General features: G+C 42.3%; 1 protein-coding gene across 2 annotated transcripts in view; it reads right to left on the bottom strand.

Annotated features, from left to right (window-relative positions):
* Nucleotides 1–15,399, bottom strand: part of MEGF10 (multiple EGF like domains 10) — a 173,354-nt gene that overhangs the window by 19,389 nt on the left and 138,566 nt on the right. For both annotated transcript variants that reach the window (XM_028530034.2, XM_036020709.1), the window contains exons 14-16: nucleotides 2,285–2,431; nucleotides 981–1,115; nucleotides 309–437 (exon numbers count right to left, since the gene is read on the bottom strand). In XM_028530034.2, the coding sequence (XP_028385835.1) occupies nucleotides 309–437; nucleotides 981–1,115; nucleotides 2,285–2,431 (411 nt within the window). The remainder of the gene's footprint in view (nucleotides 1–308; nucleotides 438–980; nucleotides 1,116–2,284; nucleotides 2,432–15,399) is intronic.

The following is a 15,399-nucleotide window of genomic DNA, read 5'->3' as shown; positions in this document are numbered from 1 at the left end:
CTGGAATGAATCTTAGAATAGATTTTCTGAGAATATGACCCCAATTTTACAGATGAAGAATCACTAAAAAGTAAATAAGCAAAAATACTACTTATTTAGGTTCTTTTCAAGATGCTATTTAGATTTAACTATAGGACCACTGCACAGAATTCTTAATGGGGAAAGAAAGCCATTTAAAAATTAAGATAATGTATCTTATAATCACTCACATACTTTGCTTGATTATGTAACCACTCATACTTCAACCCTAAAGAACGTGAAAATGAACGAATAAAATGGTTGGTGAGTTGTTCTCAAACAAGACTCACGCTGAGAGCAGTCACTGCCGATCCACCCTGGATAACACTGGCACGATCTGTCGATGGGGTTGCAGGTTCCATTGTTGGTGCAGGTACAAATTCCTGCACAGTTTTTCCCAAATCTGCCACTGGGACACACTGTGAATAAGTTAGAAGTCAGAAACTCATCACCACATCTAATCTCACAGAACCCTGGACTCTTGGGTCAGGAACCAGCTCTAAAGGTCATCAACCCAGGTGTGCATTTAGTAGCTGCCTCCACTTCACAGCATCCCGTATCCTCAATGCACTCATTTTTACAAACACATGGAGCCAACCACCCTTATTAAGGCATCATAAGCTAGAAGACATCATCACATTTCTAGAAATCTGACTTCATAACTTTCACTCAGGAAGCCAAAATCCTTCCTCATACTGATTTTTCATGGAAGGCTGTTTCCAATTAAAACTGAAGAGGAGCACAGCTCAGAGAATGAAGAGGTTTTGCTGGAGTGGCAAGCCAGCTTTTCCAAAGCTCCAAGTTGTCTTTACAGAAGCTGCAGACACAGCGCAGCAGAGGCATGGGTAGCTGGTAACTGCAGGCGTGTCCTCCGGGAAGCCCGAGAACAGGCTGCGTGGGGCTTGCTCCCGGCAAGGCGTCTCTTCGAAACTGCGCGCACCTTCCTTACAGAGGGTGCTCACCTTCGTTACAGAGGGCTCCCGTGAAGCCAGGCAGGCAGTCGCACAGGCCGGTGATGTGGTGGCAGGGTCCGCTGCTGTGCACGCACTGCGGGCATGTCTGGCTGCAGCGGTGCCCATAGAAACCAGGGGAGCAGACTGAAAAGAGAACGGAAACGGACAGTTCGTCTTGCCGCAGATGTGTTTCTTTCATACGCCACATCGAGATCTACTTCAAATTTGGGGCAAAAAATTTTTTTAAAGATAGTTAAACTTTTCCAAGTGTAAAATAACGGCCACCAAAGAAACAAGAGTATTCTTTAATACTGAAAAAAGCCATTAAATTCTGAGTTGCCCGAAAGCAGGCAAATAACTTAGTCTTCTTTATTTTTCCATTTACGGCCCCAATTAGCTTGAGGTTTGGCATGGAGCTAGAGGCTTTAAGAAATAAACGAAGGAAGGAAATAACATTCTACATTCTAACAAGGCCCAAATAAATGCTCTCAAGCCATGTGCTGATCCTTTATTCTTTGAGTCATTACTGGCAATAAATAGATTTATAGCCAGAATTAAAAGATGGTTCCTCCTCAGCATCATCCAAGTTAATATTGTGGATGAAAAGTGAATAAGCAAAATGCTTCATAATTAGGTTCTTCCCAAGGCAGTATCTGGATTTAAATATAGGAAAACTGCATAGAACTCTTAATTTAAAAAGTGATTAAAAATTTAGAATAATGTATCTTATAGTTAGTCATATATTCCTTTCCTGAGAACATTTACAAGAAGATGTAGTAAAATCTTATGGCATATTTCCTAACTTAAAATTTCAACTGACCAGTGTCAACAGCCCCCATTTGTAACTCAGCAATTCTATTTTCCCCACAGGACTAACTTCAAGACTGCTAGCAGGATGCGTGACTTGCCTCAAGGTTTGGCTGATGTTGACTTCTAGTAATTGAAATAGGTCCAGTGCCAAAACTGCTGAATAGAATATTTACAGGTCACTGGATTTCTGGAACACCATTTGCAAGATTTAAGGCAGGATCAAGAAACATATCCTATCGATGATGCCAACGAGGCAATGAAACCACTACTGGGAAAAAATGGTAGAGCCACCATCTGTTCTGCTGGTCCTGAAGGTTGGATGGAATAAAACTTGGGATGTGCTATCGAGGACAGCTCTGCAAAAGACAAGATGACCTATTACACTTCCTTCTGCCCTTGACTGCAGCGGCACATCCCTATGAACTGAGGAGTGGACAGAGAGGACACTGTGCACACACGGTGCCCTGAGGAGAAACGGGAGCTGCCGCCTTAGGAGCACTTACTTCTCTGGCAGGTGGTGCCTCGGAACCCCGGCGCACACTCACAGATGCCGTCATCAGGGGAGCACGAGGCCCCGTTTTTACAGTAGCAGGGCAGCGAGCAGTTGGGGCCCCAGCGTCCCTCGGCACACACGCTGTCACAGTGGATACCTGGAACAGCACACACGGGCAAGGCTAGTGAGAGTCTGGGCAGGTGGGCGCTTCTACAATGTGAAGTCAGAGACAAGGTCTAAGGTCAAGATGTCAAAGCTGGGTCATCCCAGACAACAACGAGCTGAGGTGGCATGAGGTTTAAAATCCACTTATTACACATCAGCGTGCCACCACATAGTGTGTGATCGAGTATCATCCTAACATGAAAGTAATCCGAGACTATTTTCTATAGTCATAAACAAGAAGGAATAAAACACCTTTGTTATACTGATGATTATTCTTCAGGAGAAGAGAACAAAGAGGAAGCCCAATGGTTCTACTAAAAGCAAAATTTATAAAAAACATTGTATCATTTAGCTCATAGTGACTTCCTGCCTTCCCCTCCATTCTTTATTTTTACAGAGAAATGGGAAAAATGTAAAAAGATAAGGAGAAATTGCCCTGACTGGTGTGGCTCAGTTGGTTGAACATCATCTTGCAAAGAGGAAAGTCGCTGTTTCGATTCCTGGTCAGGGCACGTGCCTGGGTTGTGGGCTAGTGTCCCACTGGGGCATGTGAGAGAGACGAGGTTGCTCTCAACTCTTGATGTTTTTTTCCCACTCCTACTCCTCACTCTAAAAATAATAAATAGAATCTTTTTATAAAAAATATAAGGAGAGATAAAAGGTGTTTAAATTGTTTTACATTTTTTAAAAAAGTCCCCCTGGAGCAAGGAAATAACACAATCTGAAAGTATTGTGATGATACATTGTGTAGTGCAGAAGTCTGTGCCACCAATTCCTCTTTAAAAATTTAATCTGATTCTGGCAGCTATAGACAATATTTTAACAGGGTGAAGCCAAGAGGGGGGCCCCAAATAGGGATTTGGAATGGGGTCCAGAACTTAAGGTGTCCAGGAAATATTAGAAAAATGTATAGGATGTCCTCACCCCTTCCCCCCCACAGGTGTGAGTTGGGGGAAGGGACACATGGAGCAGGAACATGCAGGGCTGTTTTGTACAGCAACAGCTTTGCAGATAATCTCTGGCGTGGTCATTTAACATATCTATAACCTTTAACTGGTTTCATAAATATGTTAAATAGCTGTGGCCATGCTTTGAGCCAGGGGGATGGGAGTGACTTCCACCCAAGATGTAACTGGGAGGCAACTCCCCCTGGTTACAGCACCTGCATGAGAGCTTGGAGATGATTGGCTCCACGCCATGAGGCCATGCCTGCCCAGACTCACTATGGCAGCCCAGTAAAGCTGGAAGGATACAGGAATGCTGGCAGGTGTAACCGATTGTAGGAGTACAGTAGGACTGTAGGAGTAGGGGCTGCAGAGGAAGATTGGCGTGGGGATTTAAACCCAGACTCGGCAGCCACATAGAAGAGAACCATGTGGCTTTGGCAGAGTGGGGACCCTGCAGCCTTGATGAGAGTGAGGGCCATGTGGCTTTGGGGTGCTCCCTTTTGCCATGTGGCTTAGGAAGCAGGAGAGACTTTGCCTGGAAGAAAAGGGGTAAAAGGACTATTGCCAGTGGGCCATGAGAAGTTCCACATGGCTTTGCATTAACTGGAGATCATGGCAGCGACACAGGTGATGGTGCTGGGAGCCCAAATCACAGACTTCTGCTTCTTTTCCTGAGATATAGTACCCCAGATTAGGGTAGAGAGAGAAGGAAGGACTGTGTGCATCTGTGGGTATCCTAAAGGACTTAAATATTTTAATGAAGACGTTGGGTCACTACTTTAAGTCTGTATAGCTTTAAATAAACATTTCCTTTCCTTTTCACAAATCTCTGGCATTGAGAGACTTCTTTCCTTTGGCAGCAGGCATAGCGAACCTAGTGGGGGGTCCTTCTGGTAATAGTATATCATACCTGCCCTTAGCTCTGTTCTCTAACAATATCACAATTGATGTGTTTTACAGCTGTTGTCTAAGTTATTGATCACTATGAAACTATGTAGGCATTTAATTCTCACTCTGGACATAGAGAAATTTCAGAGTCAGTCACGAATGATCAAAATGCCTAGAGAAAACATAAAGAAAAACTCAAGTTGCAAAAATACAAAATACAACTAGGTTTTACTGGAGGTAAATGGAAGTGTCTTTTGTAAGTCTGCATTTGCAATACAACAGGGAACTCCTTTCTTGTAAGTCTGAATCCTTCACAACTCAAAGAAATGCTCTTTGCATTGACAGGCAATAAGAATGAGTTATAATTAGTAGTGAACTGGTGCCTGCTGGCCTTAGACCAAGAAAAAACACAGTAAGAACAAGCATGCACACACTCCAGAACACTAATACAACCCAGCACCAAGGAAGCTGAGAAAGCAACATTTGTATTATAGGTTTTGCTTCTATGTTGATTAGGAGAAAAGTTACCGTGGCCCAAGCCTTAAAACAGAAGTAGCCCCAAACCAGAATGTGAACATTGCTGACTGATACACAGACATATATGCTGAACCACATATTCCACTTTTGACTGTTCCGTTTTTTTCCTTCAGAAAGTCTCCCACATGGTAAGCAGGCATGAAAGCACACAGGCCTCACTGTGTCTGTCTTGAACCAACAATAGACAATTATTTAAGCTCGGACTGCTGTCTGGAGAAAGGAGATCAGGCCTGTTAAAAGCTGATTAGAGTGTAAGAGTTCCCCATAGACTGAGATATGGAATTTTGGCCTACTACAATTATTTTTTGTGTTCACAAATATATAATCTTTTTAAAAAATCATATCTTTTGTGAAAAGCTGAGACGGAATTGCAAACTCTATGCCTCCCACACGTAATTCACCAGCCATAGAATCCTGTCTGGTGTTTTGACTGACACCCTACAAGGCAGAATGATCAAATGTGTAGAGGAGTGAACCATTTCTAAGGAACCTGCAAACCTAAACTTTGCTTTGTGAACATGAAGGAAGTACCAACAGACCTAATCTACTACAGGCTTTACTCTATTCAAGTTCAGGTCCTGAGCTCTGCCTGTGAACCAGGACTCCTGTTGATCAACAGCTGAAATAGGGACTCCAGCTCCATAGAGATTCAGATGACGCCCTAGCCCTTTTAGTCTGGAGCCACCCAGGCAACTCCCCATTAGGACTTTGACATGGAAGCTGAGTAATGACTTTGCCACTCTGAAAATCATCGTGAAAATTAATCTTGATTTTTGGCACTTTTTTTTCTGGGTTTGGAGCTTGGAGAAAAGGGAGCTTTAGTTATTGATAGTGATTTAGTTTATCAGCAGACTGCCATACCTCTCCTCACATTGCACTTAATCAATGTTGTTAAGATGGAATGGAGTACCCTTTAGGTCAAAAAGTGTATGCTGATTTTTGCCATTATAGATCATCATGATTTATCCATGACTTAGCACATTCTCAATCAGAGCACATTAAGAAAAATGACTCGTGGGCAGACTGACAAATGTGAGTAAGTGATCTTTTATTTCATACCTGATTCTTCTTGCCTAATAGGTTTGTTCAGTTGATTAGCATGAGCATCAGTCATAATCAACTTTATCAAGATAATTATCATACATGTAACCAGGCCCACGATATAGAAGGAGATCCAGTGCAAAGATAAGCTTGTTTCACATGATTTACTCATCATTTCATTTGTAGACAATCACAGGAAATTCTAGAGATCACCTATCAAATCTTCTGCCTCCCACCATGTACTCTATACACACATTTCAACAGAACCAAGCTTCCTTTGACATAACTTTTATTTTATGATTGCAATGAAGTCTTTCCTTGGAAAGTGTGTTATAATAATTCTATTACCAACTTCCCCTAAACATTCCATCCATTTTCTTTTTCTCTGTCATCAGTAGAAAGGAGTCATCATTTTGCAGATATTAGTGCCTCATCTGCTTGAAGACAAACATAAAGGATATCACAGTCAGGGGGTGACTCCAGGGCAGAGTGTGAAGCTGTCTTTTCTGTCCTCTTGAAGCACCAGTTTCTCCTATTACTGTATTTCCCCTTTCAGGCCTCTTGTATCCTCTTGCTATCTTTCCCTTCATCTTATAGCCAGGAAAGGATAAGACAAATTTATTATTGCTGAGGTGTTACCTTCTCTAGAAAATATTAATATTTTAAGAAAACATACATTAAGAGCCTTAGAAGTAAATCTCTAAGTGTGAGGTTTTAAGCAATGAGACTCGCAGAGGGGATACCAGAGTCCATGCTACCAATGTGACTTCTATGCAGGCATACAGTGACATTTTCTCCGGGACAGGGAGCTATAAGTTTGCTTTAACCATTATTTTTGGCTCTGTGTGTGTGTGTTTTATTCCTGAATTATTTCCACTGATCTCATCCTCATCTTTGCCAACTTTGCTAGAGTCCTACAAGACATCTTTTTATTTCCTTGCTTGTCAAAGACAGAAGAGAGACTTCAACTCAATAAACATTCATGGGGCCTGACGGCTGCTGGCTTGCTGGTGAGAGGTCCTTTCAGAAACAACCTCTAAATCTAGACTGATAATGGCCCCAGAGCAGGCACAGCAACCCTGCTGGGGATCACGGTAGGAGAAGCAGGTAACCTGTGAAGGCTTCAAGCTAAAGGAGAGTTGGGTGTGAGGCTCAGAGGCCCAATGAAGTTATGTGTCTCATCCTTCAGGAATCCCAAGTTGGGGACCACTGAAACTGGGGCTGTGGAGAGTCGGGGAGTCAGCAGGGCAGCCAGGCAGTGGGCATGGAGAGAAGGGCCAGGAATGCCACACTGTGGAGTGTGAGCTTCCTCCTGGTGTTGTGACCCCACAGAAACTTTGTATCTTTAACATGATCTTTTCTCCTTTCCATCCTTTTGATTAAAACTAGCCTCATTCAGTACCCTGGCTCAGCCACCTCCCTCTCCCTTGCACGTCCACTCCCTTAATCATAAAGCCCTCAGGACAATGAAGTTTCCATCAGCGTCAAATAATCTTAGGAACAAGACTGCAAGTCTGTTGATCAAAGAGACAGAGTTTTAGTCAAATTATAGATAACATCTAGTTTTCAGTTGTGCTTCAGGTCCAGACCCAGAAAAGCGGAATGACCCCACCAGCCCATACCATTGTGAAATTAGGCTGAGAAACACCATAGCTGACCTCAGGACCAGAGATGCCTTGATCAACTAACTATGCCTACCCTAGCGCTGACCAATCAGTAGGGACCGTGACCCTAACTCCAACGTGATTCATAGTTTTACTCCCAGAAGCCATCGGGGAGCCAGGTCTTAGAGGAACGGCTCACCTGTGACTCCAGTTTGGTGCCATTTTTTAAATAAAAAACTACTTTCTTTGCTGCAAACTCTTGTTCACATTTGATTGGGCTTTGATGCACACAGGTGAGCAAATCCCTTTAGTCTGGTAACGGTGTTAACAGGGACCAAAGGGACAATTAAGTAGGGGATGTGTGTAATTAAACCTGTGTTTTGTAGAAGAGCAGAAGATGCTTTGATAGTGAACCTGGAAGAAAGGCCTGTCAGTAATGGGAAAATATATATATAATAAAAATAATGGCAGTTGGGATGCAGGGGGAGATGAGTTCCAAAGAAGTACAGGAGAAGATGCAGATGCAAGGAGCAACCCCCGCCCCCCGCCCCACCAGGGTAACTAATGGAGGCTGGCAGTTCCGTGAAGGAGAGACGGCGCCTGTTTCAGTTCACTACAGCGCCTGGCACATGGAAGGTGTCAAATATTTGCTGAATGAACTCATAAGCCCAGTCCCTTTTTCGATGTGATATTTAGGACCATTTCCAACTGGATGGAGGAACCAGGCCATGCTTTCCTTCCCTGAAGAGGTGCTGAGAAGTACTTCACCGAAACCAGGAAGACAGCATGTTCACATTTTGTACACCTAGAAAGGTGGCCCCTCCCTCAAAGGGGGTGGAAATGTCTACCTTGTTTATGTTTGAGAAGATTCACTTTCATGAGCTCAGGTCTGTGTTCTTTGGTGCTAGCCCAGATTATAAAGCAATGGAAGAATTATGGGACATCTTGAGGAAATCCTTGTGGAATGTTTCCCAAAGTACAGATAAAGGCTCTAATATGAGTTACTTCAGGAAACAACTTCCTAAACTATTTGGCTGAAAAGACAAAATAGGAAGTGGGTATCTTTAAATTTGTAGGACTCTCTGGCTCAAAGGAAGCCTTTTTCCCTGATAAATGTTCTGATGCTGATAAGGAGATGTGTGAGGGACTGTTTTTGCCAGGCCTGAGGACAAAGAGCTCTTTGATAGCCTTCACAAGTTGCTAGGCAATGGCTGAATGATCGTGATAAACTTCAGCTAAGCAGCTCTAAAGAAATGTTCGTGCCTTTAATGCCTGATGCAGAATGCCAGGGGCCTCAATGTGAAGTCAGCATTCACTAGGCACTTGTGATTCCAAGAATGTGGTAAATGAATCATCTGGGGTGTCATTATTTCCCCCTCTCGGGGGTAACACCCAAACTCCTTGTCCTGTTTAATTGTTTATATTCCTTATGCCAGTATTGCAATATTTGGGGTGTTAGCGAATGAAGGAAATGATTTCAAGTTGCTGTCTCGTTCCTGAGCAACAAGCTGTTAAACATACAGTAGAGCCAAGAGAGAGATTTGTTAATAATCGTTGGGCTTGGTGATTATAGAAGAAAGGGACTACAGTACTTAGTCATAATACTTTTCTGCTTTTTCTAATCCTCCGGCCAATGAAGAGGCGGCACACTGTAGTGTGAGAAGTTATTCGCTGGTGTGCCTACCCCTGCCTGTGCAGTGCCTGCCTGAGAGGCTGGGAATGTCTTTCTGTAGTGTGGCAGCTAGTGACACTTAGCTTCATGTGCCCAGCACCTAAGCATTGTGGCTGACACAATTTGGAGACACTCAACAAATGGTTGTTACGTTTGTCAGGTATTTGGATACTGTGAATTTCAAAGATCCATTAGAAAAGAATCTACTTTATACAAAGAGCCAAGTTGAAAAAAGTACTGAAAAGTCATATAAATCAAGCCCTGGCTAGCGTAGCTCAGTGGATTGAGTGCAGGCTGTGAACCAAAGTGTCGCAGTTTCGATTCCCAGTCAGGGTACAAGCCTGGGTTGCAGGCCATGACCCCCAGCAACCGCACATTGATGTCTCTCTCTCTCTCTCTCTCTCTCTCCCCCTCCCTCCCTTCCCTCTCTAAAAATAAATAAATAAAAAATAAATAAAAATCTTTAAAAAACAAAAAAGATTGTTTAAAAAAAAGAAAATTCATAAATCAGAGATGTTTCCATTTGCATCTGTAAGACAAACACATCAGAAAACATGGCCTGCCTTAGAGCAGACCCAGATAAAAGCAGAGAACAGACCACGAGGCAGACTGGGAGATCTGGGAACTTCAGGGTTTTTTTTTTTCTGCAGCCTTTCTTTTGTGAAGGTGAGCCCTTCCATCCACCATGCCCCCTTTCAGGGACCCTACATTCTGCTTTCACATGACCCCCTTTCCTCCAAAACCATATAGACAGAGAGACATATGCTCCTGCATACACATTCTCCACTCTTCAATACCCTAAAGAGTCAGATACTGTGTCACTTGCACTTGTGGATGATTAGCTATGTTCTTTAAAACTCACTTGCACTTGAATTTGCACTTACATGTCACTGGACAAAGAATGGGACATCTCCCCTTATTATAACAATTCAGGTATCTCTCGGCTGCATGAGAGATCACTTTAGGATAGATCAGTAGTGCCTGAAGTAGCAGATCACTTACTCAAATGGTCAAACTTGGTGTGTTTGGGGGAGGTTTCGAAGAGGAAGTATCCTTCTGGAGAGGGGCTGGTACCACTACAGGCCTAGTTCTGCTTGCTGGGCAGAGTAGAGAAGCCAGGCTCTTCTCATTAACTTGCCTCCAGGTTTTCCTTCTTCCAATGCCCCCCTTCCTGGCTGGGCTCAGAGGAGCAGCCCACCTCTCTTCCTCCTCTCCTTTGCACTTCTTTCCATAATACCATGCCCTGCTAGTCTCTTCCTCTTTCCCAAGACTCCTGGAGGTTGATGTGGCATCTTAATCTCTTTTCTCTCACTTTACCAAATAACGTTTTTTTTTCCTCACATGAATTCATCTCTCAACCTCCTGTAGTCTTTCACAACTGCTTGTAAGGCTCTGTCACAGAAATGCTCCCCTTCAATAACAGGAGTAGCAAGGCAGAGCAGAGGCCAGTCTACAGGCTGGGAACTGCCACTGCATGGACCGGGGCAAAGTCAGGACAAAAATCCAGCCCACGCTCTACCTCCCAAGAAGTACACCCTTAGGAACTTCCAAACCTTTTCCAAATTTGTACAGAAAGTGCTTCTGAGCTGGCAATGGCACCTTCCTCCTCCTCACCCACCCTCCACACTGCCATTCAAGAGGCAGTAGATGTGCAGTGGGGACTGGGAACATGCAAATTAAATGAGTTCCTAGGTCACGGTGAGCTCAGCCAGGGTTGAGAAACAGGCTGGGACTGCATGTGTTCCAGAACGCTGGAATGAGATCTCGAAACCCTGGCTGACTGAAGTCACAGCAGAAAGGAAGAAATGTCAGCATGTTTCTACTGGTTTTGAAAAATACTTTGTGAAGCCTACCACTCCACTGCTTTGGGAATACACACACACATGCCTCAAATTATATTTCATTGACATCTGGAATTTCAGAATGCTCATTTTGAAAAGCCAGTCTCATTTTATAGCTGTGTGTGTGTGTGTGTGTGTGTGTGTGTGGCAGAGGTGTGGGAGAAGGAGCCCAGGACATAGGTTAGGACATCCTGACAGGTGTTTCATTTTCCCCCCATGTTTTTTACTGAAATCTGCCCCTTCTTGATAAAGTGGTCCACTGGTTAAAAATGTCAATAAACTGGGGTTTTAAATAACCACATATAATAGAAGTGCACGTGTTTTCCTTTGGAAAATGGGACATTTCTTTTGGAAATGGTATCTGGGATGTCAGATGCAACCTATGTTTTGCTTAACCTATGTGGTAGTACATCATGAAGAATTTTTTACGACTACATAAAATGGGGCTATCAGTTATGGTAGAAATAAGCAAGAGTTGTGGTTCCTTTAAGCGAAAAAGACAGTCAAACATTACGAAAGAGGGTGAAGTTACAAGAAGTGGAGGATGAGCCCAATGGTAAGAAGGCAAGGCAAATTCCTTAGTGTATCAGGCTAGCACACGACTTGCTCAATTTAGGTGTATCCATTTCTTTGGAAAGAGGGACACAACTCTTCTGACCCCTGTCTCTGGCTCCAACCTCAGAGGCCTGATCAGCCTCCCTCAGCCAGTGACCGAGCACCGCCGGTGCCCCTCTGCCACCTTGTTGGCTTGGTCAGGGGAAGAGCCCAGGTCCCTGTGTTAGATTTCACTGATTCCATCACAAAAGCCTCACTATTATCCCACACATTGCTACCCTGTCTGGCAATTCTTAACATTCTACCTCCAGCAATCTCAGCAATGGGGAGCAGAGGAAACAGGAACACTTGTTTCCCTGAGCTGATACTATTGGTTTGTCCCTGAAACTGGTGTTTAAGTAGAAAGCAAACCTTTCTTTGTACTGGAGAAGGTCCTTTCGAGGTACTTACTCAAAACAAGTTTGTGAGGAAAAATCATGAGCCTACACAGCATTGACAATGTGATGATGTTCTGTGTAAATATACAGAGGCTATGCTTCTTTTATTTTTTTCTTTTAGAAAAATAAGCTAATCCTTGACCCAATTGTAGGGTGCTTTCTGGAACTTCAGGAACTCTCTTTCCTTGATAGACATTTGCTTATACCATGTGTGTTCTGTGAGTAGAGGGGTGACCTCTCTAAAAAACATTTCACGGCAGCCTTCAATACGTGCAGACCCAACGCCGACACCGGAGCCCCAGGTGAGCAAGTCTCTGGGGCTATGAGCAAAGAAATGGTGGGCAACATGTGACAGAGCAACACAAAGCAGCAAGACTTCCTCCTCTTTGGGAAGCAGACCAGTCACAGATGGACAAAGGATTACAAGATTATGTTGTGTGACAAAGCCACTACATTCCCGCAGGAGCTCCCAGGGTCTAAGGCCAGATGCGATAATTTGTCTTACCCCATGACCCAGACTCTGGAATGCAATGAGCACATTTTGTGACTGGCTCCAGGCCAAATCGCAGCTCCTGGTTTTCTCATGTACATAAGAGTATGCCTCTCACAGGCTGGTCCTAAATCATCGAAGCAGGTGGATACTGGTGTGTTCAGGAACACCTCACATTTCCTCTATATTCAAAAGACAAGTGTAGATTTGGTGGAGTTTTGACCAAAACAACTGATATGGCCTCTCTGTAAGGAAATTTCTGAATTCACTGGGGATTAAAAATACCACTTAGCTTCATGGTGGTCATTGAGAACTTAGTGTTGATCACTCCAATTGAGAACTTCAAGAACTCATGTATCACAAAATCAGCTCTAATTCCTGAAGTAATGGTTTTAACATTTAGTCACTGAGAACCAAACAAAAGCATGAGAAGAGGGAACTTCATATTGTGAAGTCTGAGTTATCTCAGCTTTTGTAAATCAAGGAGGAACTAGAAGGCCAGGGAGTCCTTGTGTCTGTGGGAAACTCCTATTAACAGAAAAGACAGGCCATTACTCCAGCCACAGCCTGTTTCCCAAGGTAGCTCTCAGACCCTGGGAATCAAGTAGTGACAGTTGGTCTCAGTTCATTCCTGTCAGAAGCCAACGCAGCTCTCAACAAATTCCAAAGGACGGAAAGACACCACTGAAGAGGTTACTAATGACATCCTATGTTCAAGGATCTGAAGACCTAATGGTGTTAAGTTGGCAGTACTCCCCCGATTGATCTATAGATTCAATCCTCATTAAATTTCCACCTCATTTCTTTGAAGGAATTGACATGCTGATATGCAAATTCAGGGGAACCAGAATGGTGAAAACAATCTTGAAAAAGAAGACCAAAGTAAGAGAACTCACACTTCTCAATTTTAAAGTTTTCTACCAAGCTGAAACAGTCAAAACAGTATGGTACTGGCCTAAGGAGAGACCTATATATATCAGTGGAATAGAAGTGAGAGTCTAGAAATAAACTTTAACACATTCATGGCCAATTGATTTTTGACAAGAATGTCAAGACAACTAATTGGAGAACAGTCTTTTCAACAAATGGTGCCAGAACTAGATATTCATATGCAAAAGAATGAAGTTGAACGCTTAACTCATACCATATATAAAACAGTGAACTCAACGTGGATCAAAGATCTACACATAGAGCTAAAAGTGTAAAAGCTAAAACTTCTAAATTCTTAGAAGAATAAAGAAGCATAAATCTTCGTGGACTTGAATTAGTCAATGGTTTCTTAGATTTGATGGCAAAGGCATAGGCCACAAAAGGAAAAAATAGACAAACTGAACCTCATCAAAATAAAAACTTTACTACTGCAAAAGGCACTACCAAAAGTGAACGAATAGGTTACAGAATGAGAGAAACTATTTGCAAGTCATGTGTCTGATAAGGGACATATATCTAGCATATGTAAAAACTACTACCACTCAATAATAAAAAGACAAACATCCCAATTAAAAATAAACAAAAATGTGTATAGATATTTCAACAAAAAAGATATATAGGTGAAATAAGCTGTATGAAATATATTAACCACATGAAATAATAACCACATGAAATATATTAAACATCATTACTCATTGGGGAAGTACAAATCAAAACCAATGAGATACTATTTCCCACCAACTATAATAGAATTGTTATAATAAAAAAGGCAAATGATAGTGTGCACATGAAAAACTTGGAACCCTCATACACTGCTGGTGGGAATGTAAAATGGTGCAGCTGCTTTGGAAAAAATTTTACCATTCTTTCAAATTTTTAAAAAGGTTAGAATAATCATATGATGTAGAAGTTCTAGTTCTAAATATATATCCAACCTATATTATCCACACAAAAAACTTATATATAAATGGCCCAAAAGTGGAAACAACCTAAATATCTATCAATGACGAATGGATAAATAAAATGTGGTCTATCCATATAATGGATTATTATTTGTCAGTCAAAATAAATGAAGTACTGGCATAGACTCCAATATACATGAAACTCAAAAACAAATGTTGAGTGAAGGAAACCAGTCACAAAACACCACAGACTGTATGAGTCCATACAATACCCATAACAGGCAAATCCACAGAGACAGAGAGTAAGATTAGTGGCTGCTTAGGGAGGGGGAGGAGGCAGTAGAAAGGATTGGGGGTATATGGGGAATTAATGCTACTGAGTACTAACTTTTGAAGGTGATAAAAATCTTCTAAAATTGATCATCATGTACTATTATTTGAATACGCTAAAAACTACTGAGTTGTATACTTTAAATAGGTGAATTCTATGGTATATGATTATATGTCAAAGCTATTATACATATATACATATATAGAGAGAAATTGATTGATGGACAGATAGCAACACCGATCACCATGGTCCTCTCATATAATTCCTAGAAGTCTTCATCCACAGTGAAAATAAATCTCAACATAACTGCCCTCTGCTCCAGCACCTCCTGGAATATGTCTGCATATGGCAGGTGGGTGCAGTAGTTAAAAGAGCTACATATGCAGCAGGGAGCATTAGTGCAAACCCTCTCACGTTCATCGACTCTGGGACCTTGGTTCAGGCACCTAACATCTCTTTGCTTCAGCTTCCTGATCTGTAAAAAGGAGAAAACAAATATTTCCTACCTCATAGGGTTGTGAGCCTGAAGTAAGCACACAGTAAGCCTTACTTGTTATTACTTCTCTAGAGTCTTCTTTGTATGTGTTTTTGCTAAAGAGTAAGATCATCCTGATGCCACAATTTCCTAAATGTGACATCGCTGGTAGGGAGGCTTAAGAATCTCTTCTCAAAGATCCACCTTCTGAAAATATGGACATCACTAAAAGGATATTTAGCTCATTACTACCAATTTCTTTTATAGGATAAGTTGAAAATGTTTTGAAGGACACTGAACCATCAACATG

This window comes from Phyllostomus discolor, chromosome 3 (genome assembly GCF_004126475.2).
Source record: "Phyllostomus discolor isolate MPI-MPIP mPhyDis1 chromosome 3, mPhyDis1.pri.v3, whole genome shotgun sequence".
In the NCBI taxonomy this organism is placed as follows: Eukaryota; Metazoa; Chordata; class Mammalia; order Chiroptera; family Phyllostomidae; genus Phyllostomus; species Phyllostomus discolor.
The sequence above is the reverse complement of the archived record's forward strand: the minus strand, read 5'-3'. Positions and strand labels throughout refer to the sequence as shown.